The sequence below is a fragment of the Ahaetulla prasina genome, chromosome 11 (assembly GCF_028640845.1).
Source record: "Ahaetulla prasina isolate Xishuangbanna chromosome 11, ASM2864084v1, whole genome shotgun sequence".
Lineage (NCBI taxonomy): Eukaryota > Metazoa > Chordata > Lepidosauria > Squamata > Colubridae > Ahaetulla > Ahaetulla prasina.
The window spans coordinates 10,659,014-10,683,016 of record NC_080549.1 but is presented as its reverse complement, the minus strand read 5'-3'; the positions used below and the strand labels follow the sequence as shown (position 1 = coordinate 10,683,016).

The 24,003-nt window shown below is 41.1% G+C and overlaps 1 protein-coding gene across 2 annotated transcripts in view; it reads right to left on the bottom strand.

Moving 5' to 3' along the window:
- DIAPH2 (diaphanous related formin 2) overlaps positions 1-23,569 on the bottom strand; it is a 415,247-nt gene extending 391,678 nt beyond the window's left edge. For both annotated transcript variants that reach the window (XM_058154563.1, XM_058154564.1), the window contains exon 1: positions 23,366-23,569. In XM_058154563.1, coding sequence (XP_058010546.1) covers positions 23,366-23,479 — 114 coding nt within the window. In that variant the 5' untranslated portion in view covers positions 23,480-23,569. The remainder of the gene's footprint in view (positions 1-23,365) is intronic.
- Between the last annotated feature and the right edge of the window lie 434 nt (positions 23,570-24,003).

The window sequence follows — 24,003 nt, the reverse complement described above, 5'->3', positions numbered from 1 at the left end:
TCTTCCCAAAATCCCCAAAGCTTTTACTATTGACCTCACCCCATTCCTAAGAGGTCTGTAAGGGGCGTGCATAAGAGCACCAGCGTGCCTACCATTCCTATCCTAATGTTCCCTTTGAGTGTATCCAATTCGTATGGTTATTTCATGCTTATACTTATATATACTGTTGTGTTTGACAAATAAATAAATAAAAATAAAAGCTTTGCTTGTGGGGAAAAGATACCACACGCAACCTCTGTTAAGCATCTGGGGTACAAATATCTATTCTTCAGTAATCAAGCATGTGATGCTATTAGATTACTACATGTAGTAATCACTTGTGGCTTACTTATGCTTTCACAAAGCTGTAAACAACCAGCTCGTTCAAGGACAACCTGAGATGATCTAATCCCCAATAATGTATTTTGGCTTTAAAGTAAGTTTCCTCCCGTTTAGCTTGGTATTTATCATTGCCCGTTTTCTTATTCCATTCATGCAGTTGTTTTAAGCTCTACTTGGAAAGCCACCTAAATTACTTAAGTGCTGGAGGTTATTGTGCTTTTCTTATTATTTCTATGCTGTCTTTTTAAACCTACCTAGAATTGCTTCAGTGCTTGGGGCAGCATCCAAGGGAATAAGAGGATAAATAAATATATATAAATGCAAGAGCAGACCAGCCGTCTGTCAAGGGTAGATTCAACTCCATTAATTTCTATTAATGCTCTGTAACCAAACAAGACAGACACAGACTTCAACAGATAATTAAAACTGCAGGAAAAAAAATGCTACCAACCTGCCTTTCATTGAGAACCTGTATACTGCCCGAGTCAAAAAGAGGGCTGTGAAAATATCTACAGACCCCTCACATCCTGGACATAAATTGTTTCAACTCCTATCCTCAAAACAACGCTATAGGGCATTGCACACCAGAACAACAAGACACAAGGACAGTTTTTTCCCGAATGCCATCACTCTGCTAAACAACTAATTCCCTCAACACTGTCAAATTAACTACTAAGACTGTAGTTCTTCTCTCCCTTACTAGTACCTATCTCTTCCCACTTATGGCTATATCCATGCTGCTTGTATCTTTACAACTTATATTGTTTTCATTGCTTCTTAGTATGATTTGATTGCTTATTAGTATCCTATGACTATCACTAAATGTTGTATTTTATGATTCTTGACGAATATGTTTAATTTTTTCTTTATGTACACTGAGAGTATATGCACCAAAAACAAATTTCTTGTGTGTCCAGTCATACTTGGCCAATAAAGAATTCTATTCTATTCTATTCTATTCTATTCTATTCTATTCCATTCCATTCCATTCTATTTCTATTCCATTCCATTCCATTCCATTCCTATTCCTATTTCTGTTCTATTCTACATTTATAACTCATCTGAGTATTGCAAAGTAGACTAAGAGCTAAGACACTAATTAACCAAACCCAAATTCAAATATAGGTAGTCCTCCACTTACGAAATTGAGCCCCAAATTTACGTCATTAAGTGAGACATTTGTTAAGTGAGTTTTGCCACATTTTACAGCCTGCCGCAGTCGCTAAGTGAATCACTGGGGTTGTTAAAGTTAGTAACACGGTTGTTAAAAGAGAACCTGGCTTCCCCACTGTCAGAAGGTCACCAAATGTGATCCTATAACCCTGGGACACTGCAACCATCATAAATATGAGTCTATTGCCAAGCATCTGAATTTTGATCATGTGATCACGGAGATGTTGCAATGGTCGTATGTCTGAAAAATGGTCATAAGTCACTTTTGCAGTGCCATCGTAACTTGAACAGGTCACTAAACGAACCTCCCCAAAAGTCAAGGACTATCTGTAGATCCGTGGGAAGGAATAGGACTGTATTAAGCTGCAAGCTATTGTTAGAAGGAATGTCCATCTGGGTTCATCTGGGTTCAGTTCCAAGTGGGGAGAAAGACACTGGAAACATGGAGATTGCTTGAAAAGATGGTTTAATGGTGGACAGGACCATATGGTTTTGAGGTCTGTTGGATCTTGGGTGAGGGCATTTGCTTATGAATAGACCTAGCTATCTCTTTATCTCTTAAGTGCTGACATCTGCTGTGGGCTATTTTTTTTTTATTTGCATTTATATCCCGCCCTTCTCCGAAGACTCAGGGCTGCTTACACTATGTCAAGCAATAGTCTTCATCCATTTGTATATTATATACAAAGTCAACTTATTGCTCCCAACAATCTGGGTCCTCATTTTACCTACCTTATAAAGGATGGAAGGCTGAGTCAACCTTGGGCCTGGTGGGACTTGAACCTGCAGTAATTGCAAGCAGCTGCTGTTAATAACAGACTGCATTAGTCTGTTGAGCCACCAGAGGCTTGTGAGTGTGAGGGCTGTTAAGAGTGAGTCTGCTTCCTGCCTAAAAAAAAGGTTTCTCCATTTCTCATCCAGGGAGGTATAATATTCTGCCTTTTAAATATTTCCTAGACTATTTCATTTTTCTAGGAGCGGGGTGGGTGCTAACATCCTACACTATATTCATTGTTAGGTAAGGATCTTCAGCAAAAGCAATTTTATACAGAGGTAACTTAAGCTAAACTTTATATTGGTTCAATCTATTCAAATATTTTCCACTTTTACTGCTGTTTTGCTGAAACGTTTCAAGAAGCAGTTTCGGTCTATTTTATTTCAAACAATTTTGAGTACGAAGCAAACCAAATAGCAGGCTTACACATCAAATTCCCAAACCTGTCAAATGATTATTTTTATATTTTTTAGCCTAATAAGCAAGCAGAATTTCCATCTAGCTCACTGGATCCTTGAAGTTATTTCTATCCAGAATCATCTCACTTTTTTTTTTTTGTTGCTTTTCCAATAGGCTCTCAAGTTAACATCGGCCACAATAAAGCCAATCTACAATGAAATATGGAATAATAAATTTGGATCACTATTAATGCTTTTATTGAGGTCAGCGGAAGTCGGTCTCTTACAGACAATGCAGTAGGTGGTGAATTATTTCTTCTGTGCTTTTTAGACTTCAGTATAAAACATTTTATTATACTACTTCAAGACTGGGTACTGAGGTAAGGCATACTGCTGTCTTTTTAACCACTATCTGAATCAATTTAGATTTATAAATCATGTTTTACAGTTAGTATACTGCAATGGCCCAGCTAATTACTCTGTTAAATCATTAACAAACCATGGATTATTACATTGTGTGAACCTGGCCCTCAAATACTGTATTTTATGCTGTGGCTCAATTCATTATGTTTTCAGACTATCACTGAAGCAAATCAATGGTTAGTGTTATAGAGCACAATGATATATAACAGGGGACTTTCTAATTTGTTTGAATATCTACTTAAGTACAATGAGGCCATAGTTTTGTATGTTCTATTGCACACATTTTGTAATACATAAATTGCACAGGTACAGTATATAAATAGTAGTAACTGTGAGAGGGATCTTAGTGGACAATCATTTAAATACGAGCCAGCCGTGTGCAGCAGCTGCCAAAAAGCTAACACAGTTCTAGGCTGCATAAACAGAGGGATAGAATCAAGATCACATAAAGTGTTAATACCACATTATAAGTCCTTGGTAAGGTTACACTCGGAATATTGCATCCAGTTTTGGTTGCCACGATATAAAAAAGATGTGGAGACTCTAGAAAGAGTGCAGAGAAGAGCAACCAAGATCATTAGGGGACCGGAGGCTAAAATATATAAAGAATGTTGCTGGAACTGGGTATGTCTAGTTTAATGAAAAGAAGGACTAGGGAAGACATGATAGCAGTGTTCCAAAATTTCAGGGGCTTCCACAAAAAAGAGGGAGTCAAGCTACTAGGACAAGAAGCAATGGGTAGAAACTAATCAAGGAGAGAAGCAACCTAGAACCAAGGAGAAATTTCCTGACAGTGAGAACAATTAATCAGTGAACCAACTTGACTCCAGAAGTTGTGAATTCTCCAACACTGGAAGTTTTTTGGTTTTTTTTGCATTTATATCCTGCCCTTCTCCGAAGACTCAGGGCGGCTTACACTATGTCAAGCAATAGTCTTCATCCATTTGTATACTATATACAAAGTCAACTTATTGCCCCTCAACAATCTGGGTCCTCATTTTACCTACCTTATAAAGGATGGAAGGCTGAGTCAACCTTGGGCCTGGTGGGACTTGAACCTGCAATCTTGCAAGCAGTTGCTGTTAATAATAGGCTGCATTAGCCTGTTGCGCCACCAGAGGTGAACTTCTTCTTAAGAAGAAGTTGGATAACCATTTGTCTGAAGTGGTGTAGGGTATCCTACCTAAGCAGGGGGTTGGTCTAGAAGACCTCCAAGGTCCCTTCCAACTCTGTTATTCTATTCTATTCTATTCTATTCTATTCTATTCTATTCTATTCTATTCCATTCCATTCCATTCCATTCCAAACAGAGGGATTAGATTGTAGTACTTGTCTATACTATCTTTATTGTTAAATCTGATAAATTAGGACATCCTGATACAGTCACCTGCATAACAACCTCTTCTACTGATTTGGGTGTCTGAGGCTTGAATAAAGTAGGTTTTAATTAGGGGCAGAAATAAACAGTCTTCTTGTCCACACAGTATAGATGGAAACACATACACACAAACATACACAGAGCGATAGCTGTGTCTATCCTGGTTTCTGAAGGCCATAAGACCATGGCTAGTGATACGATTTATACTGATGCTAGAACTTAAAAATGAGGACAGGACCCTCTTTAAAAGGAAAATCTGTATAATGCCTTCTTTTCCCCAAGAATTTTTTTTTTAAAAAAATGCTGCCCCAAATTTTTGTGTGTTTGCAAAATTTTGGCAATGTAATTTTGAAGCTTCGCTAACCACTAAGGTGGCCCTTAGATTTGATTTGCATACCCCTTCAATTCACCACAATTTGTTATATGCAAGTCAGAATTTAGGGTTTAAATCAGGGGTCTCAAATGGTTGGCTAGGGATTTTGGGGGGATTTGAAGTCCACAAGTCTTAAAACAGACAAGTTTGGAGACCCCTGATTTTAAAAGAAATATCCAGTTCAACCAATAAGTAGCAAAACAATCCAACTTTATTTAGCAATTGGCTACAATTTACTGTTGGCTACAATTTATATTTGGTTACAATTATTGGCTTCTGGCTTCTGGTGTGGCTCAGTGAACTGCTAAGACGCTGAGCTTGTCTATCGAAAGGTCAGCAGTTCAGCGGTTCGAATCCCTAGTGCCGCGTAACAGGGTGGGCTCCTGTGAGTTGTCCCAGCTTCTGCCAACCTAGCAGTTCGAAAGCAGGTAAAAAATGCAAGTAGAAAAATAGGAACCACCTTTGGTGGGAAGGTAACAGTGTTCCGTGCGCCTTTGGCGTTGAGTCATGCCGGCCACATGACCACGGAGATGTCTTCGGACAGCGCTGGCTCTTCGGCTTTGAAACGGAGATGAGCACCACCCCCTAGAGTCGGGAACGACTAGCAGATATGTGTGAGGGGAACCTTTACCTTTTTACCTTTACAATTTATATTTGTTTACAATTATTGGCTTCTGCATACAAACGACATAGGAATCTGGTGAAAGGAAACAATTTCGTTTATAAACAAATCTCTCTGAAAAACACAGAGAGGAAAATAAAATCTTACAGAGTAATACACAGTTGGTTATTGTACTGGCTATTACACAATGTTGAATCAGGATTATGCTTTATATACAAGACAAACTGACGGCTGTGAGCCGTATGAATTCTTTTAACCGGATGGAATGTTCATTATTGGTAAATTCCATACATTGTCTTCCGAAAGTTAGAACTATAAAGTCTCTCAAATGATTATTTTTCAGTGCATTATTATTCATACAAGAGGAAGGGAAATGAAAGGTGGGGGAATGCCAAAGCCCACTGCAACTACATAGCAAAAAAAGCTCTAAGAGTTGTAAACCTAATCTTACGAAGCTTCTTCTCCAGAAACACTACACTACTAACCAGAGCATATAAAAGATTTGCTAGACCAATTCTAGAATACAGCTCGCCTGCCTGGAACCCTCATCACATCTCTGACATCAATACAATTGAACGTGTCCAGAAATATTTTACAAGAAGAGTTCTCCATTCCTCTGAAAACAACAAAATACCTTATCCCACCAGACTTGAAATCCTAGGCTTAGAAAACTTGGAACTCCATCGCCTTCGACAAGACCTAAGTTTAACTCACAGAATCATCTATTGTAATGTCCTTCCTGTTAAAGACTACTTCAGCTTTAATTGCAATAATACAAGAGCAACCAATAGATTTAAACTTAATGTCAACCGCTTTAATCTAGATTGCAGAAAATATGACTTCTGCAACAGAATCATCAGTGCTTGGAACACTTTACCTGACTCTGTGGTCTCTTCCCATAATCCTAAAAGCTTTAACCAAAATCTTTCTACTGTTGACCTCACCCCATTCCTAAGAGGACCATAAGGGGTGTGCATAAGAGCACAAACGTGCCTACCGTTCCTGTCCTATTGTTTTTCTTTTCTTCTTCCTATATATATATATATATATGCTTATACCTCCTAATATTTACTCATATATATGTTTATATACTATACAATCTTTTTGTATGATACTTATATATATTGTTGTGACAAAATAAATAAATAAATAGAATTACGCTGACGTTGTGGAATCACGAAAAAGCAGAGTCACTTTACTGTTTCTAAACTGAGATCTTGCGTAATTCATCAAGCTTTTCCCCCCCCCCCTATTTTAGGTGGGTGACAGTTTCGCTTCCCTTGTTCCTTAGTTTCTCAATCTTATCAGAAAAGTGAAGATTCCGCATGTCAGAAATCCCACAATTTTGGAATAAAACGTCTCCAATCCTCACATCGCAGTCACGATGAACTGTTCAGTGGAATAGCATGTATGGGGCCTCGAGACATCTTTCAACGTCCTATTTGTTTCTTTCAATAAGTTGCTCAGATCAGCACATTCGCTTTCCCGTTTTGAAGGTTTATTAGGCCTTTGCAGTTTGGCAGACTCAAGTCAGCATAACCTCCCTAACACTTTCTCTGCTTTTAAGAGACAAGTTTAGCTAGACATTTCAAGATCACTGACGGGATCTTAATTTACTGTATTTGTATATATTCCTTTTTTTCCCCCCTGTTTTAAAATGTAAACTGAACTGAGCATTCAGCATAAAAAATGAATAAATGAATTCCAAAATAACGTTTCGGTAAAGACCATCTTCCATGCTGTTTTTGAGATTAATTCACACAGAATAAAAAGAGTAGAGTAGAGTAGAGTAGAGTAGAGTAGAGTAGAATAGAATAGAATAGAATAGAATAGAATAGAATAGAATAGAATAGAATAGAATAGAATAGAATAGAATAGAATAGAATATTAGGAGTAGAGTAGAGTAGAGTAGAGTAGAGTAGAGTAGAATAGAATAGAATAGAATAGAATAGAATAGAATAGAATATTAGGAGTAGAGTAGAGTAGAGTAGAGTAGAGTAGAGTAGAATAGAATAGAATAGAATAGAATAGAATAGAATAGAATAGAATAGAATAGAATAGAATAGAATAGAATAGAATATTAGGAGTAGAATAGAATAGAATAGAATAGAATAGAATAGAATAGAATAGAATAGAATAGAATAGAATATTAGGAGTAGAATAGAATAGAATAGAATAGAATAGAATAGAATAGAATAGAATAGAATAGAATAGAATAGAATAGAATAGAATAGAATAGAATAGAATATTAGGTGTAGAGTAGAGTAGAGTAGAGTAGAGTAGAGTAGAGTAGAGTAGAGTAGAGTAGAGTAGAGTAGAGTAGAGTAGAGTAGAGTAGAGTAGAGTAGAGTAGAGTAGAGTAGAACAGAACAGAACAGAACAGAACAGAACAGAACAGAACAGTTGGAAGGGACCTTGGAGGTCTTCTAGTCCAACCCCTTGCTTAGGCAGGAAACCCTACACTACTTCAGACAAATCCAATCTCTTCTCAAAAACTTCCAGTGTTGGAGCACTGACAACTTCTGGAGGCAAATTGTTCCACTGATTAATTATTCTAATCGTCAGAGGAAATTTCTCCTTAGTTCTAGGTTGATGATTCAACTACATAGGTGTAAACAGAGGTGTGCCTATTCGTCTGTTTATGAACGACACAACCAAAGCTGATTTCCCAAATCTATATTTTTAGTTCTAAAATGTTTGTACATCAAAACAAGAAAATGAAATGAACGTCTCTCAGAAGCAGGGAGCTCAATAGCAAGCACCATTGAATGCGTAAATACACTGCCCAGTCCTCCTTCAGTCAACCATTCTTTGGAATTAGAAAATGCTTAATTGTGCAATATCCATAAAAGCTCTGAAGGTAAAGGTGGTTTCTAACACTTCAACTTTATCTGTGAAGCCATACTGCCAATGTGAGTCACATTACGATGTATTTCCAGCATGAACCCTTCAATTACTCTATAATTCTATAAATACATTCAGAAATAACACCACTAATGCGTTGAGAAAAAGAGGAGAATAAGGGAAAGGCTGAACGCCAAAGTATTGAGGCCTTTGAACTCTGGTGCTGGAGAAGACTCCTGCGAGTCCCTTGGACTGCAAGGCAATCAAACCGGTCAGTCCTAGAGGAGATCAACCCGGACTGCTCTTTAGAAGGCCAGATCCTGAAGAGGAAACTCAAATACTTTGACCACCTAATGAGAAGAAAGGACTCACTGGAGAAGAGCCTAATGCTCGGAATGATTGAGGGCAAAAGAAGAAGGAGACAACAGAGAACGAGGTGGCTGGATGGAGTCATTGAAGCAGTAGGCGTCAGCCTAATGGACTCCAGAAGATGGTAGAGGACAGGAAGGCCTGGAGGAACATTGTCCATGGGGTCACGATGGGTCGGACACAACTTTGCAACTAACAACAACAACAAGTTTACTGAAAAGTAAACTTGTACTGAAAGTTTCACACTCACCATATATACCTGTTTGCTACAGGACTATCAAATTGAAGCCGAAAACTGAAATCTGGAGACAAATGCATACATAAAAAACAAATTCCAAACCAAGATAAAGAATATTTAAAGGAGGCCACATACGCAGCATCCAAAGCAATAAAACTAATGACTAATCACCCTCTAGATGTTTTCCTTGGGGGGAAATGCCATACCAAAGTCAACGCAGTGGAATTCATGGCATGTATGACAAACGCATTGCTTTAATTCCTGTGCTGGGAAAGGATTTAGAACTCCACATTTGATAAATCTGTTTGATTGCGACTGAAAACATATGCATTTTATTCACCCACTGAATGCATAGTCTACCCTTCCTCGCGGCATCCCTATATTATAATCTTGTGAGGTTTGGTTGGACTGAGAAAGCATCACTAGCCAGAAGCTGCCCAATGGATGACCAGAACTTGAATCTAATGCCGAATGGATGAATTAGTGGAGTTACTGAGTTTACTAAATATATTGTCAGGCACACAAAAAAATCAGAATCACACACATTGAGGTCCAGTTAAGCTGACTTATTGCTCAAGTCTATACACAAGAATCTAGTCAACTAATGGTCAGCACTAAATTGGCACTAGATAAAAGTTAACAGAATTGAAGAATTCAACCGCTTGTATAGGATAGGATAGGATAGGATAGGATAGGATAGGATAGGATAGGATAGGATAGGATAGGATAGGATAGAATAGAATAGAATAGAATAGAACAGGAACAGGAACAGGAACAGGAACAGAACAGAGTACAGTAGAACAGAACAGAACAGAACAGAACAGAACAGAATAGAATTCTTTGTTGGCCAAGTGTGATTGGACACACAAGGAATTTGTCTTGGTGCATATGCTCTCAGTGTACATAAAAAGACAAGATACATTCATCAAGAATCATAAGGTACCACATTTAATGATAGTCATAGGGTACAAATAGGCAATCAAATCATACTAGGAAACAATCAATATCAATATATATCATAAGGATATAAGCAACAAAGTTAGAGTCATGCAGTCATAAATGGGAGATGGGCAATAGGAACGACGGAGAAGACTAATAGCAATAGTAACACAGCTTGTGGGAAAGTAACGACTCCAGGCTAATTACTCTCTTGACTCCGCCCAGAGACTCTGCCTATCTTTCTCCTACACATACTTTGCTTTAAGCCCTTGGGATTCCTTTAATTCCAAAGGAATTAAACAGCTGTTCTAGAACTGTTGAGAAACTAGATCCTGGAGAAAAGGCAAAAAAAGAACTTGCTTGAAAGAACCATTTTTCTTTTTTAAACCAAAGCATGCTGACCTATGGGGAGACTGATTTATACTGTCATCGTATACTGGACCAAGAACTGCCGCAGAAAAGGATTATTCATGTTTGAGACAAAAAGTTAGCATTACACCTAGCTTAACAACAAATTACTCAACTGTAAGCGCAGAAGATCAGTGTGAAGATAGGAAGTTCTGGACATTACAAAATTAAATTGGGATGAATGTTCAAAAAAAGTGTCCAATTATTTTGGAGAGATAGTAGGCTCATCTTTTTTTTTTTAAAGAAGATGCTAATAGCTGCTTTTTTGTTCCAAAATAATTGGTAGAATTGAAGTTGTGTGGTCATTTTGTGTCTCTTCCCAAGATGACGGCGGTGCCTAAGATTTGTGCTACCCATGTGGAAACCAGCGGAGGAAGAAGGAAGCAAGAAATAGCTGCCCACTCATAACTGAGCTGTAATCTGCGCAAAGTGACAGGTTAAAAGATTGCCAAACTTAGAAAATTAGTTTATTGAATTACCACCCCACTGAATTATGTGCAAGGCAGTTGCCAAGACAACGTCTTCAGTTAGATGGCCAAAAATAAATAAGACAAACTTTCCCTTGAAGCATATTTCTTGCATTTATAAACGGAAACGAAACTTAGTCATTAGAACTCCAAAATCCAACTCTTGGGAAACCAGTTTAGGACTTTTTTCAAAATCTTGGTGCTATAAAATCAGGAGTGGGCTTCAAAAATTTTAGCAAGAGGTTCTCTGTCTGGTTGCTGGGTAGGTGTGGCCATGGTGGGCGTGGCCTAGTCGGCCTCCCCGGGTTCCAGAGGCTTTCCTCGAGCCTCCAGGAGGGCAAAAATGGCCTCCCCAGGCTCCAGAGGCCCTCGGGAACTTCTTCCCAAACTTCCAGTAGGCCCATTTTTCGCCCTCCCTGAGCCTCCGCGCGTGCCCTTCACTTACCTGCATCCAAAACGGGCCATGTGGGGACTCCTGGGAGGGGCAGGGTGGGCGGGGCCGGCCAGGAGTGGGATCTAGGGGTTCTCCAAACTGCACAGAATTTTAGCTAGAGGTTCTCCCGAACCCGTGCGAACCCCCAGCAGCCCAACTCTGCATAAAATCAATGCTTTTATGTATAGCCTACAACCGGTTCATCAGAGACTAACCTCTAGGACAAACATTCTTCAGAAGACTCTGAAGAATGTAAAAGCAGAGAGGGCCTATGGGAAAGCTACGAATAACCAACACTGGATGGAACCGATAGAAGAGCTGGCACCTTGGTCTAGTGAAAGCTTGGAAACGTACTCTGAACAAATGGGGCTATCATCCCACGGCTTCTGCCCTTTGCAATTGCGGTGGCACGCAGACGACAACACATCGGTATATCTCACCCTTGTGTCCTGATCAGGGCACACTTGAGGGCCTCACGGCAGCACAACAAAACACAAAGCAGAGTGGCTAGTTTCTGGCGCAAGAGCCACTTAAATTATAAAGGAGAAGATTTGTAGCTCTGGGTTGACAGGCAGGGTCCTTGGTGCTCTCTGAGCTTGGGTGTTTTCTTGCAGATGTTTCCTGATGCAAACTAGGTAACATCATCAGTGCTGGGAGGGAGGGAGAGAGGAGGAGGAGGAGGAGGAGGAGGAGGAGGAGGAGGAGGAGGAGGAGGAGGAGGAGGAGGAGGAGGAGGAGGAGGAGGAGGAGGAGGAGGAGGAGAACTATGGGGTCCTTGGTGCTCTCTAAACTTAGTTGTTTTTCTTGCAGATGTTTCTTGACCCAAACTAGGTAACATTATCAGTGCTGGGAGGGAGGAGGAGGAGGAGGAGGAGGAGGAGGAGGAGGAGGAGGAGGAGGAGGAGGAGGAGGAGGAGAACTATGGGGTCCGTGGTGCTCTCTGAGCTTGGTTGTTTTTTTGAAGACGTTTCATGACCCAAACTAAGTAATATCAACAGTGCTCGTGAAGTTACCTAATTTGTCTAATGAAATATCTGCAAGAAAACAACCAAACTCAAAGAGAGCACAGAGGAGCCCTTCTCTTTAACTTGCACATATTTTAATCTTGTAAACTGCCTTTTAAAGGTTACGTCACACGGTGTTGCCTTATTTTAATTGCGATGCTTCTGACATGATTTTAAACAAACAAGCCTTTGTCCATCAATGGGATTTAGCCGCTTGATTACTCAATGCTCACTCCCAAAACTTTAAATATATATATATATATAATAAAGATGCTTTCAAGGTGAGTTTGACTTTCGGTGACGCCATGCACGAAACATTCTCGGGAGTGTTGTGTGAGCATTGTGTTGCTGCTTTCTTCCAAGACTTGGGGGTTTTCTCCAGGGGTGAAATGTAAAATTTGTTACTACCGGTTCTGTGGGCGTGGCTTGGTGGTCGGGTTAATGAGACTGGGTGGGCGTGGCCAACTGTTGTTGTTGTTTTTTACTTTTAAAAGCATTTTTTCTACAATCTCTTCGGCTGAAGAGGTTGTAGAAAAACTGCTTTTAAAAGCCTCTGACGATCAGGCAACTCAGCTGGGATCGCCAGAGGAGCCTTTTAAAAGCATTTTTTCTACAACCTCTTCGGCCGAAGAGCTTGTAGAAATAATGTTTTTAAAGGGTTCTGACGATCCCAGCTGAGCCACGCGATCATCAGAGGCCTTTTTTTTTACTTTTAAAAGCATTTTTTCGGCTAAACAAAAAATGTTTTTAAAAGTTAAAAAAAAACACCTCTGATGATCGCGTGGCTCAGCTGGCGGGGGGGCAGGGATTTTTGCTACCGGTTCTCCAAACCACCCACCACCATCGCTACCGGATCGCCATCACTACAGGATCAGTTGATCCGGTCCGAACTGGGAGCATTTCACCCCTGGTTTTCTCCCAAATTTCCCAGTCAAGCCCACAGTCCTAAATTTCCCTAGCAGTATCCCAATGAATGGCTGTACATAAGTAGAGGATTACCTTTACGCTGATAAAAATATATATATATGGGAAATTACCAACTGCATCCCGCAGTGATTGTGAACATGTCATTGTTTAATTCGGCTGATAGTTCTATTGTTGTTGTGTCCTGCATTTATTATTACTGAGGATTTTATCTAGGTTATAGAACTATTCTGCATTATTGTTTATTTTTCCATTACAGTTTTATGTTAATACTTTACGCTTTCCTTTGATGTATGCATGGCTGGAGGAATGGAATTATTGGGAAGTTTAAAAGGATAATAAATAATGATGAAAGTAGAAAAAAAATATGCTACTGATTTTTCTTATTTCTGCCATAATATTATCCCACAGTATCTGGGAAGGGAAGCTGAACTACCAAGGCCCATCACCTAACGCAAAGAATGGATAGACGCCAAACTCAAATGTTCATTGATTGATTTATTAAGAAAATTTACGTGGCCACCCAACTCGCTCGTGGTAACTTTATCCCATTAAGATAAAACCCAATATAAAAGCTAATAAACTCACATCACCCGGGTGATGACAATCAAACTGACCATATGATGGGACTCTCTATCACCCTGGAGACCCCAGGCCTGTTGGCAGAACCATGTCTTCTCATATTCCTCATGAATGAGAAATAACGTCGTAACTACGTAGTATGATGGACCGCAGGGCCGGCGCAATGTGTAACAGGTTCACACTGGTGCAATAGGACTGGGTGTTTTGTTAATATGATTTATTGGGTTAGGGGTTTTCTGTCTTCACTGTGATTTGTATTGTGTTGGGGGGAGAGGTACACTACAACTCAACCAATCTCATTGTACATATGTTGTGCACTGACAATAAAGATTTAAAATTCAAATTCAGAGCCTTTCAAAAGTATCAAAATGGGGGACAATCTTATTTCTGCAGGGATGATGTTCCACAGAGATGGGGTCACTGAAGAGAAGGACCTTCTTCTTGGCCCTACTAGATCCATGATGGTGAACCTATGGCACGCATACCTAAAGTGGCACATGAAGCCATGTTGCCCAGCGCACATGCAGCCTTCCCTGTTTGTCTTCCAGGTTTGTGGCGCGCATGTGCACATGATGATCATGTCAGGCCTGGAAACCATACTAGACTTTAGGGTTCCAGACACTGCCACATTTTTCCCCTGAGGGGAAGAAGGGGGGTTGAGGGGTATGGTAACATTCTTCAAGCGGTCAAGGTCGGATGGTGTTCACATCTGCAGGAGGAGTGGCAAGAAGATATTCGAATGAACTGGGAGAACGTGGGACCATGTGACCAGCAAAGGGGTTAGGGGGGTGGGACTCTTGGGGTTTGTATAACTGGGAAAAGAATCCGGAAGTTCAGTTTTGGAATAATGTCAAGGTTCTTCTGCATAAAAAAAACTCAGAAGCCATTGTCTTTCAGAGTTCTTTACTAGCTGTCTCCACACACAGCAATGCCAAAAATCGTCCTGCACATGCACGCCAGTCAGCTGATCGTTGGGCGCACATAAGCGCCAGGACCCAGACATTCAGCTTTTCTTCACACATGCAGCAGTGGTGAAAACCGCCCTGCACATGTGCGGTGGCCAGCTGATTGTCAGGCACACATGTATGCTAGGACCCAGAGGTTTGGCTTTTCTGGCGCGCGGTCCCAATAAGCACGCGACATTTCCGCGCAAGTATTTTGGCGCTGAAAATGTTCACCATCACTGCACTAGATGGGCGTCCTTAGGAAAGGGTACCCTTAACATACCCTGCCTCCCTCTTCTGGGAGGCTGGTTTAATTCTGTTGGAAGAAATATCCATCTGGTTCAGTTCCAAGCTGGGAGAAAGACACTGGAAACGTGGAGGCTGATTGGAAAGATGGTTTAATGATGAAGCAGAACCACATGGGTTCTGGGTAGCTGACCACATGGAGTTGAGAATGGTGGGGTATTTATACCTTCTCTTGGGCTTTGCACTTGAACTTCCTGTTCCTGTGCAAGAACATGTATTCTATTTTTTATTTTTTTTTACATTTATATCCCGCCCTTCTCCGAAGACTCAGGGCGGCTTACATTGTGTAAGGCAATAGTCTCATTCTATTTGTATATTTATTGCCCCCACAACAATCTGGGTCCTCATTTTATCTACCTTATAAAGGATGGAAGGCTGAGTCAACCTTGGGCCTGGTGGGACTTGAACCTGCAGTAATTGCAAGCAGCTGTGTTTAATAACAGGCTTCTTACAGCCTGAGCCACACCGCGGCCCTATTGACTGTTGTCAAGACTCCCATGGGGCTATGTACAAATCTTAGGAGTTTGTCTGAGCTATGGTTTGGTTGAAGTTTGGGCTGATGCAATGAAGGGGCTTGTTGGGAAATTCCTATTGTGGCTGAGGGCTAATCCTACCTTTGTTCAGACCTTGTTGCAAGGAATTTTTGCCTATGAACAGAGCTATCTATCTCTTAAGTTCAGATATCTGCTCAGGGCTATTAAGAAAGATGGGGGCTGGTTTCTGTCTCCAAGAGTATATTTCTCCCTTTAGGGAAATATAATATTCTGCCTTTTTACTATTTCCTAAAGAATCTCATTCTTCTAGGAGAGGGGTGAGTGCTAACTTTCTACAATTCAAATGTGGATATAAATGTAAACACTTTGTGTAAATGATTGTGGGGAAATTGTAAAGGGATGGAAAGATGATTAGACCTATATATATTAAAAAAATCAAACGAGAGAGAACATGAGTTTGTCGGTAGCTTATCTCATAAAGAACAACCTAGTCCAGGAAACTTCACTGTAAATAAGGATGGAAAATTCCTCCTGCTGTTTCCTAGGTTTTGCAGTTACCTCCAGATTAGTATTAAATACACGTTAAGTGAAATGTTTGTAATTCTCTATCTTGCCCATCTCTTTGTATTACATCCTAAAAGTTTGTATCGACTTACATACAAAATATGGGACACGGTGACTCAGTGGCTAAGATGCTGAGCTTGTCGATCGAAAGGTCGGCAGTTCGGCGGTTCAAATCCGTAGTGCTGCATAATGGGATGAGCTCCCGTGACTTGTCCCAGCTTCTGCCAACCTAGCTGTTCGAAATTACGTAAAAAAATGCAAGTAGAAAAATAGGGACCACATTTGGTGGGAAGGGAACAGCGTTCCGTGCGCCTTTGGCGTTTAGTCATGCTGGCCACATGACCACGGAGACATCGTCAGCCAGCGCTGGCTCTTGGGCTTTGAAACGGAGATGAGCACCACCCCCTAGAGTCGGGAACGACTAGCACATATGTGCAAGGTGAACCTTTACTTTTACCTTACATAAAAAACCTTCCCATTAATAGCACTAAACCACAGATCCTCATTTTTTTTAAAAAAAAAGTGTAGTCCAAGGCCACAGCCAAGACTCCAAAGATTTCTCACAAAATCAAATCAAAATAGGATCCCTCAATCCATGACCTAGGTGTACAAATCCTTCCCCTTTAGTCTTGACATTTAAGACCACCCCTTTTCCTGAGACTGAATCATTCATTCCACGCTTCCTGTGTTATCTGTCATTTGTTTACAATGAGCTGTTCCATCCACAGGCTGCAATCAAAGCTGATAGCCATAGAAACACAACAAATAAACGCCAATTAAAATACATCACTAAAAGAGACACTGCACAGGCTAATTCAAGGAAGTATATCGGCTATGGTTTTCCCAGTTGCAATGGATGGCTGTGAAGGCTGGACCATAAGAAAGGCTGAGCACCAAAGAATCGAGGCCTTTGAACTCTGTGCTGGAGAAGACTCCTGTGAGTCCCTTGGAGTGCAAGGTGAACAAACAAGTCAGTCCTAGAGGAGATCAACCCTGACTGCTCTTTAGACGGCCAGATCCTGAAGATGAAACTCAAAATACTTTGGCCACCTAATGAGAAGGAAGGACTCACTGGAGAAGAGCCTAATGCTGGGAACAATTGAGGGCCAAAGAAGAAGGGGACAACAGAGAACGAGGTGGCTGGATGGAGTCACTGAAGCAGTAGGCATGAGTTTAAATGGACTCCAGAGGATGGTAGAGGACAGGAAGGCCTGGAGGAACGTTGTCCATGGGGTCACGATGGGTCGGACACAACTTCGCAACTAACAACAACAAAAAAATATGACATGTGATCCTTAGAGGGGTGGGCTGCTGGGGGTTCGGAAGGACCTCTAGCTAAGATTCTGTGCAGCTGTGGAGAACCCCCAAATCCCACTCCTGGCTGGACCTTCCCACCCCACCCCTCCCAGGAGTCCCCACGCAGCCCGTTTTGGATGCAGGTAAGTGCAGGGCCCGTGCGGAGGTTCAGGGAGGCTGAAAAACGGGCCTACAGGAAGTTCAGGAAGGCCCCAGAGCCCAGGAGGTAGTTTTTGCCCTCCCAGAGGTTCGAGTAAAGCCTCCAGAGCCCGGGGAGGGCAAAAACGCCTCCCCTTGCCATGGTGCAGGAGGCCGACTAGGCCACGCCCACCCAGCAACCAGGCAGAGAAAACCCCTTGCTAAAATTTTTGAAGCCCACCCCTGGATCCTTACAAGCTGTGAGAAAGAAGGTTGTTCATTAGGTATGCTCCGCTTTTCAACCAATGGGAATTTTGGTCTCAGGCTTTCACACCCCTCTTGAATCCTATCGATGTTACCTTATATAGCATCTGTTAGACGTAAACACAGAGCTTATTCCTCCAAACTTACTGCCTCAGACAAACCAGTCATCGACAGGCACAACAGGTACATAGAGATAAACAACAACTACACGCCATTCAAAAGAGACAATCAAAAAGCCATAAGGGAAACAAAAAGATCAGAAGCAACCAGCAACCAACCCTCATATCAGCAGAGAGTAACACTAGGCCAACAATCGTAAACCATAGACTAATGAAGGAACCGCTAAGAGTAATTCCTACCAACACTGACAGAGCAAGTCACCTGTATATAAAAATAAGAGCAAACGCCACTCCCTTCTAGCATTGATGATGTTACCTAATTTGGTGGCAAGAGGTCTGCAAGAAAACAACCAAGCCCAGAGACCACCAAGGACCCCGCTTACTCCTTCCATTTGAGAGTTCTTGAAAACCTACAACTGAATACAGGTAGTCCTTGACTTACAACCCTGTCAAAGACCTTGGAGTTTTTACATCTAACGATTTAAGTGCCAAAGCCCACTGCAACTATATAGCTAAGAAGGCTCTAAGAGTTGTTAACTTAATTTTACGTAGCTTCTTTTCAAAAAACACCACGCTACTGACCAGAGCATATAAAACATTTGTTAGGCCAATTCTTGATTACTGCTCTCCTGTCTGGAACCCATACCATATATCTGACATCAACACAGTTGAGCGTGTCCAAAGGTATTTTACGAGAAGAATTCTCCACTCCTCCGAAACCAATAAAATACCTTATTCCACCAGACTTGATATCCTGGGTCTTGAAAACTTGGAACTTCGTCGCCTTCGACAGGATCTGGGTTTAGCATATAAAATCATCCGTTGTAATGTCCTTCCTGTCAATGACTTTTTTAGTTTCAATAACAATATCACAAGAGCTACCAACAGATTTAAACTCAATGTCAACCGCTCCAGTTTAGATTGCAGAAAACACGATTTCTGTAACAGAATTGTATATGCTTGGAATGCATTACCTGACTCTGTGGTTTCTTCTCATAACCCCAAAGGCTTTACTCAAAAACTGTCCACGGTTGACCTCACCCCATTCCTAAGAGGACTCTAAGGGGCGTGCATAAGAGCACAAACGTGCCTTCCGTTCCTGTCCTATTGTTTCTTCCCCTATATATATGTGTGTTTATAGTACCTCGTTTCTCCTCATATATACGTTCATATATTATATAACCTTTATGCAATGCTTGTATATATTGTTACGACAAATAAAATAAATAAATAAATAAATAAATAAATAAATAAAAATAAATAGAATTGAGCCCAAAATTTATGCTGCTAAGCAAGACAATTGTTAAGTGAGTTTTGCCCCATTTTATGGCAAAAGGGGATCACATGACTGCAGGACACTGCAACCGTCATCAATATGAGCCAAGCATTCGAATTTTGATCACAAAGCCGTGGGAAATCTGCAGTGGCCATAAATATGAAAAACGGTCATAAGTCACTTTTTTCAGTGCTGTCGTAACTTTGAGCAGTCACTAAATGAATGGTAGTAAGTCGAGGACTAATTTAGCCCCCCCCCCCCCAAAAAAAAGAATCAACACTTCCAAGACACCAGTAATAGTAACAGAGTTGGAAGGGACCTTGGAGGTCATCTAGTCCAACCCCCAGGGATTCTGTCCTAGGGATTCGAACCGCCAAACTGCCGACCTTTCTGATCGACAAGGCTCAGTGTCTTTGCCATTGAGCCGCCTAGTCAGGCTAATATTCTGTATTCAATATTCTGTATTCTGAAACAAGTACCTTGCACATTCCTAATTCAGAATTAAAATTATATAGGACCGTGAAACCATTTTTCTCCGCAGCCCAATATTGTATATAATTAAAGCACCCTTCATTCTGTAAATGACAGAATCAAGTGTAATCAAGGATGAGAGATTATCATTTACTGTTCCTTTCTACAACAATAGTGGCAAACACTTCCTGCTTACTTCTATTGGCCAGTTATAAATTCTATAGTATTTATATACTATAGTATTCTAGACAGTAGAATTTTTAGATGTTTTTATGGGTTTTTAATTTTTAATTAGTTTTTTTGGGATTTTAAATGTATTTTAAATTTGGGCCAAATTTGAATAAGTTTTTTAGCTACTGTTTTTATCTGTATTGTGTGTATTTGATTGTTGTTTTTATCTGGCTGTTCACCGCCCTGAATCCTTCGGGAGAAGGGTGGTATACAAATTAAAATATTGTTATTATTATTAGTAGTAGTAGTAGTAGTATAAAATGATTTTATAAGCCTGTTCATCTGCAATAATTATGACTTCAAGCATGGCATGTTCTTTCAAAATATATATATATATATATATATATATATATATATATATATATATATATATATATATATATATATATATATATATATATATATATATATATATATATATATATATCCTAGAATGTATAGTCTTTGGTTTTGTTTTGTTTTTAATTGTTCCCCAGTGAATATTCAACATAGTGACAAAGCCATAGGCCTGTACCCAGGTGTCTTCCGTATTTCATTGCAGATATAAAAGGGGTATCATACATTCATCAATGAACTTAGGCATGGCTTATTTATTTATTTATTTATTTATTTATTTATTAAATTTTTATCACTTATAGCTTTTGTGTACACTGAGAGCGTATGGACCAAAGAGAAATTCCTTGTGTGTCCAATTGACCACACTTGACCAATAAAAAATTCTATTTTATTCATTCACCAGTAGTTAGTTTTTTTGTTTTGTTTTCTTAATCTTGTGTTCTGTTCAAGAGCTAAAGTCAGGACCCACAATTTCCTGCTGTTCACAATGTCACATGGGCATCTTAGTCATTACAATTTTCACTGCATTTAATAGCCTGTAATTTAAAACACGGAGTATCTACTTTGTTGTTTTAATTACAAGTTGCTTGTTGGGAAAATTTAAGTTTTAGCTTTAGTTGATACATTGTGAATTACTGTTGTTAACATTGTTGCTTAAGGTGATGTATACAAATACTCAAAAGTTCAACTTGCTATTGACTAGGAATTTCATTTTCACCTCCTCTTTCCCTAAAAGATCTCATTTATGATGAAATTTTGAACCTTCCTCTAGAAGCTGACTTAATTGCCCTGCTATTACTTTACCCAATCACTGGCAACACAGAAAATATTCAAAGAGGAATTTATACACCTAATCTTCTCCAAACAAAAGTTTATTCTTGGAACTTTGGACTAGGGAGGGGAAAAATATAGAAATGGACCAGGAAAGTTTTTCTAAGTCTGAAAATGCTAGACAACCAAATTGTTTGGCCTCTAACTTCTGTTTATCATAGCGCTGCCTGATGAAGTCATACCTTGAAAAATTGCCAATTTCACTCAAGACTTCGTTAAAGATAAACATTTTTTTTAAGAATGTCCAAGTCGTAATCCGTCTGTCCTTTGGTCCTCGCAGTATTGCCAAACAGTACACATTTGCCCCTTTAATAACAACGGGGTGGGAAGCTCTGATATCACTTTTGTGACTCTGAGATCAGTAAAAATCAGCAGTGCAACTATAAAGTCAAATGTGTGCAAGGGTGAGAATGGGTTGGGCACAGTTTACCAGAAGCCACATTTCTAAAACTCTTATGTCCTTGTTTAAAAAGGTAGATTTGACAATTGGACTGAAACTCGTCTATGGCTTTCCAGACCAGGGCTCTCCAACTTTGGCAACTTTAAGACTTGTGGACTTCAACTCGCAGAGTTCCTGAATTCTGGGAGTTGAAGTCCACAAGTCTTTCAAGTTGCCAAGGTTAAAAAGCCCACTTCCAGACAACCAATATGCTTAAATTGGTGTACCCAACCGAGAATATGTGGCCCTCTAGATATTACTGAAATAATAAAATGAACTGAATTACAGCTTCTCTGAAAAGTCAAAGCTAGTGGAAAAAGTCGCAAACACTTTTCAAAAGCACGGATATGTTTAAAACATCTTATCTAAGACTCTTCTCCCACCCCCACCTTTCGGACAACCTTAATTTTTGAAGCAAGTTCAGCAGTTACACCTTTTAATAAACTTTGTTATCACCGGCTTTTGTGTAAAGTACAAATAAAAGCTCGATCAACAATGCTACGGAAAGTTCCATCTACCAACACTGCTTCTGTTCCCCAGTTGTTGAAGGCCACTTCTACAAGAGCCTTCACCAACCTGATGTCCACCAGATGTGGTTGGGCTTCAACCTCTCTATTTTTGTAGACCAGGAAGGCCTACAAAAGACCTTGTGCTGAAGGCCACAAGGGCTGGAGAACAGCAGCTGAGGGCACTCGTATCTACTGGGAAGTAGATGATCCGCGTGATCTCATCAACATGCAAATGATGCAACGTATTTAGAAGACCTCGCGAAGCAATTGCATAATTTCATCCCCATACGCTGCGTGTGTGTCATCATTCTCATCTCACTGCGACTGATTAGAGGCAGTGCTGAGCGAGCACATCTGGGGAACACTAGTGAGAAGAAATCTCTTCCAGAAGACACAAACACCAGACCATGAAATAACGCAGGCTTCTCTGCAACACACACAAGTGACAACAGTGAAACACACATGCCGCACTCCCCAATACACCCCTCTAACTGAATCGGCCAGAAGAGCTAGGAATTACAAAAGTTTTAAACTCAACTTTTCTGGAGAGCCACAGGTTGGATAAATAACACAGAACAGAAGACCAAGTTGGTGATATTCAATCAACTGTAACTAAACCATGTTTTAGTATAATCCCCAAATTCTATAATTCAGGCACGAGCAACAGAGAGCCCTTTAACTACCCAGAGAGGCCCAGTAGACAGATTAGCAAACTCATGAGATTTTTGGTTTACCAAGGTAAGGCTGGTTCCTGAAACAAGCAAAAGACTGGTTAGCAAGCCACAATTATCCAACCCACTAACAAGGTACCAAAACCTGCTTCGTTTAGCCACAATTTATCATAAGCAACAGCAGGCCTGGTTCAAGCATCTTTCAAAGCCTCTCTAGCTTTCACCACAATTAACCTGGGTTTCACCCAACCAGGAAGCCCTGGTTGCTTCATGCAACAGGTTGGCTCACCAAGATTTCCCCTTGGATTATGCATGAAGGGAAGCCTTAGTGGTGTCTCCTACTGTTTCCCTGGGTTCACACAACCAGGAAGCCCCAGTTGCTACATGCAACTAGAAAGTTCAGGTTGGTTTAACAGGGTTTCCCTTGGATTATGCATCAAGGGAAGCCTTCGTGGCTTCTGCCATGGTTTTCCTGGGTTCACACAACCAGGAAGCCCCGGTTGCTTCATGCAACTAGAAAGTTCAGGTTGGTTTAACAGGGTTTCCCTTGGATTATGCATCAAGGGAAGCCTTAGTGGCTTCTGCCATGGTTTTCCTGGGTTCACACAACCAGGAAGCCCCGGTTGCTCCTTGCAACCCTGGAAACCCGGGTTGGCTTAGCCAGGATCTCCCTGGGACCCTGCAAGGCAGGAAGCGCTGGAGGACTAGCCAGATCTTGCAAAAAAGGGCAACTGGGCAGACTTGACCCGCTTCTCCTGTAACGTCTGAACCCGCAAGCGAGGCTCCCCCCGCCTTCCTCACTCACCAGCTTGGGTTTATTCTTACTCTCCTCCTCCGAGGGACGTCCCCCGCCGCTGCCACCCCGCCTCGGGGTACCCTTCCCCGGCGGGTCTTCCCCTCCGGCCCCCTGGCCCTCCATGCCGGTCCGGCGCCTTCCTTTTTTTTTTTGCTGGCCGCCTTGCACCCGGTTTGCCCGCCCCGGCTGTCAGGGCGCTCGGGAGGCACTTCCCTGCGCATGCGCCGTCGAGGCGGCGAAAAGTCAGGCATCCTCCCTATCACTCTGCCCAAGGCTGCGGGAGTGGGCCGCCAGGGCGCAGGCGCGGAAGCGCGCTCCAAATACACAGTCGGGGTTTTTTTTTTTCCCTCTGCGCACGCGCGTCCTTCGGCGCCGCCGAAGCCGCCCCCTTTGGGTCGTTGCCCTCACATCAAGGCTGGGTAAGGGGGACCCGGAAGCGCCTGGGAAGATAGGGCGCCAGAGAGAGAAGCCTGGCGGAAGTCAGAGCGCAGGCTGGAGAGGGGAGGCAGGAATTTGAGGGGTTCAGCATTAGACAAACTGGGGAGGAAGAGGAAAAGCTTTCATAAATTCCCATCAGCTGGGATTTTTTTTTTTTTTTAGGGGAATTCATGGTGAAACTGGATAGGTTTGCAATAAATGCAGACCCA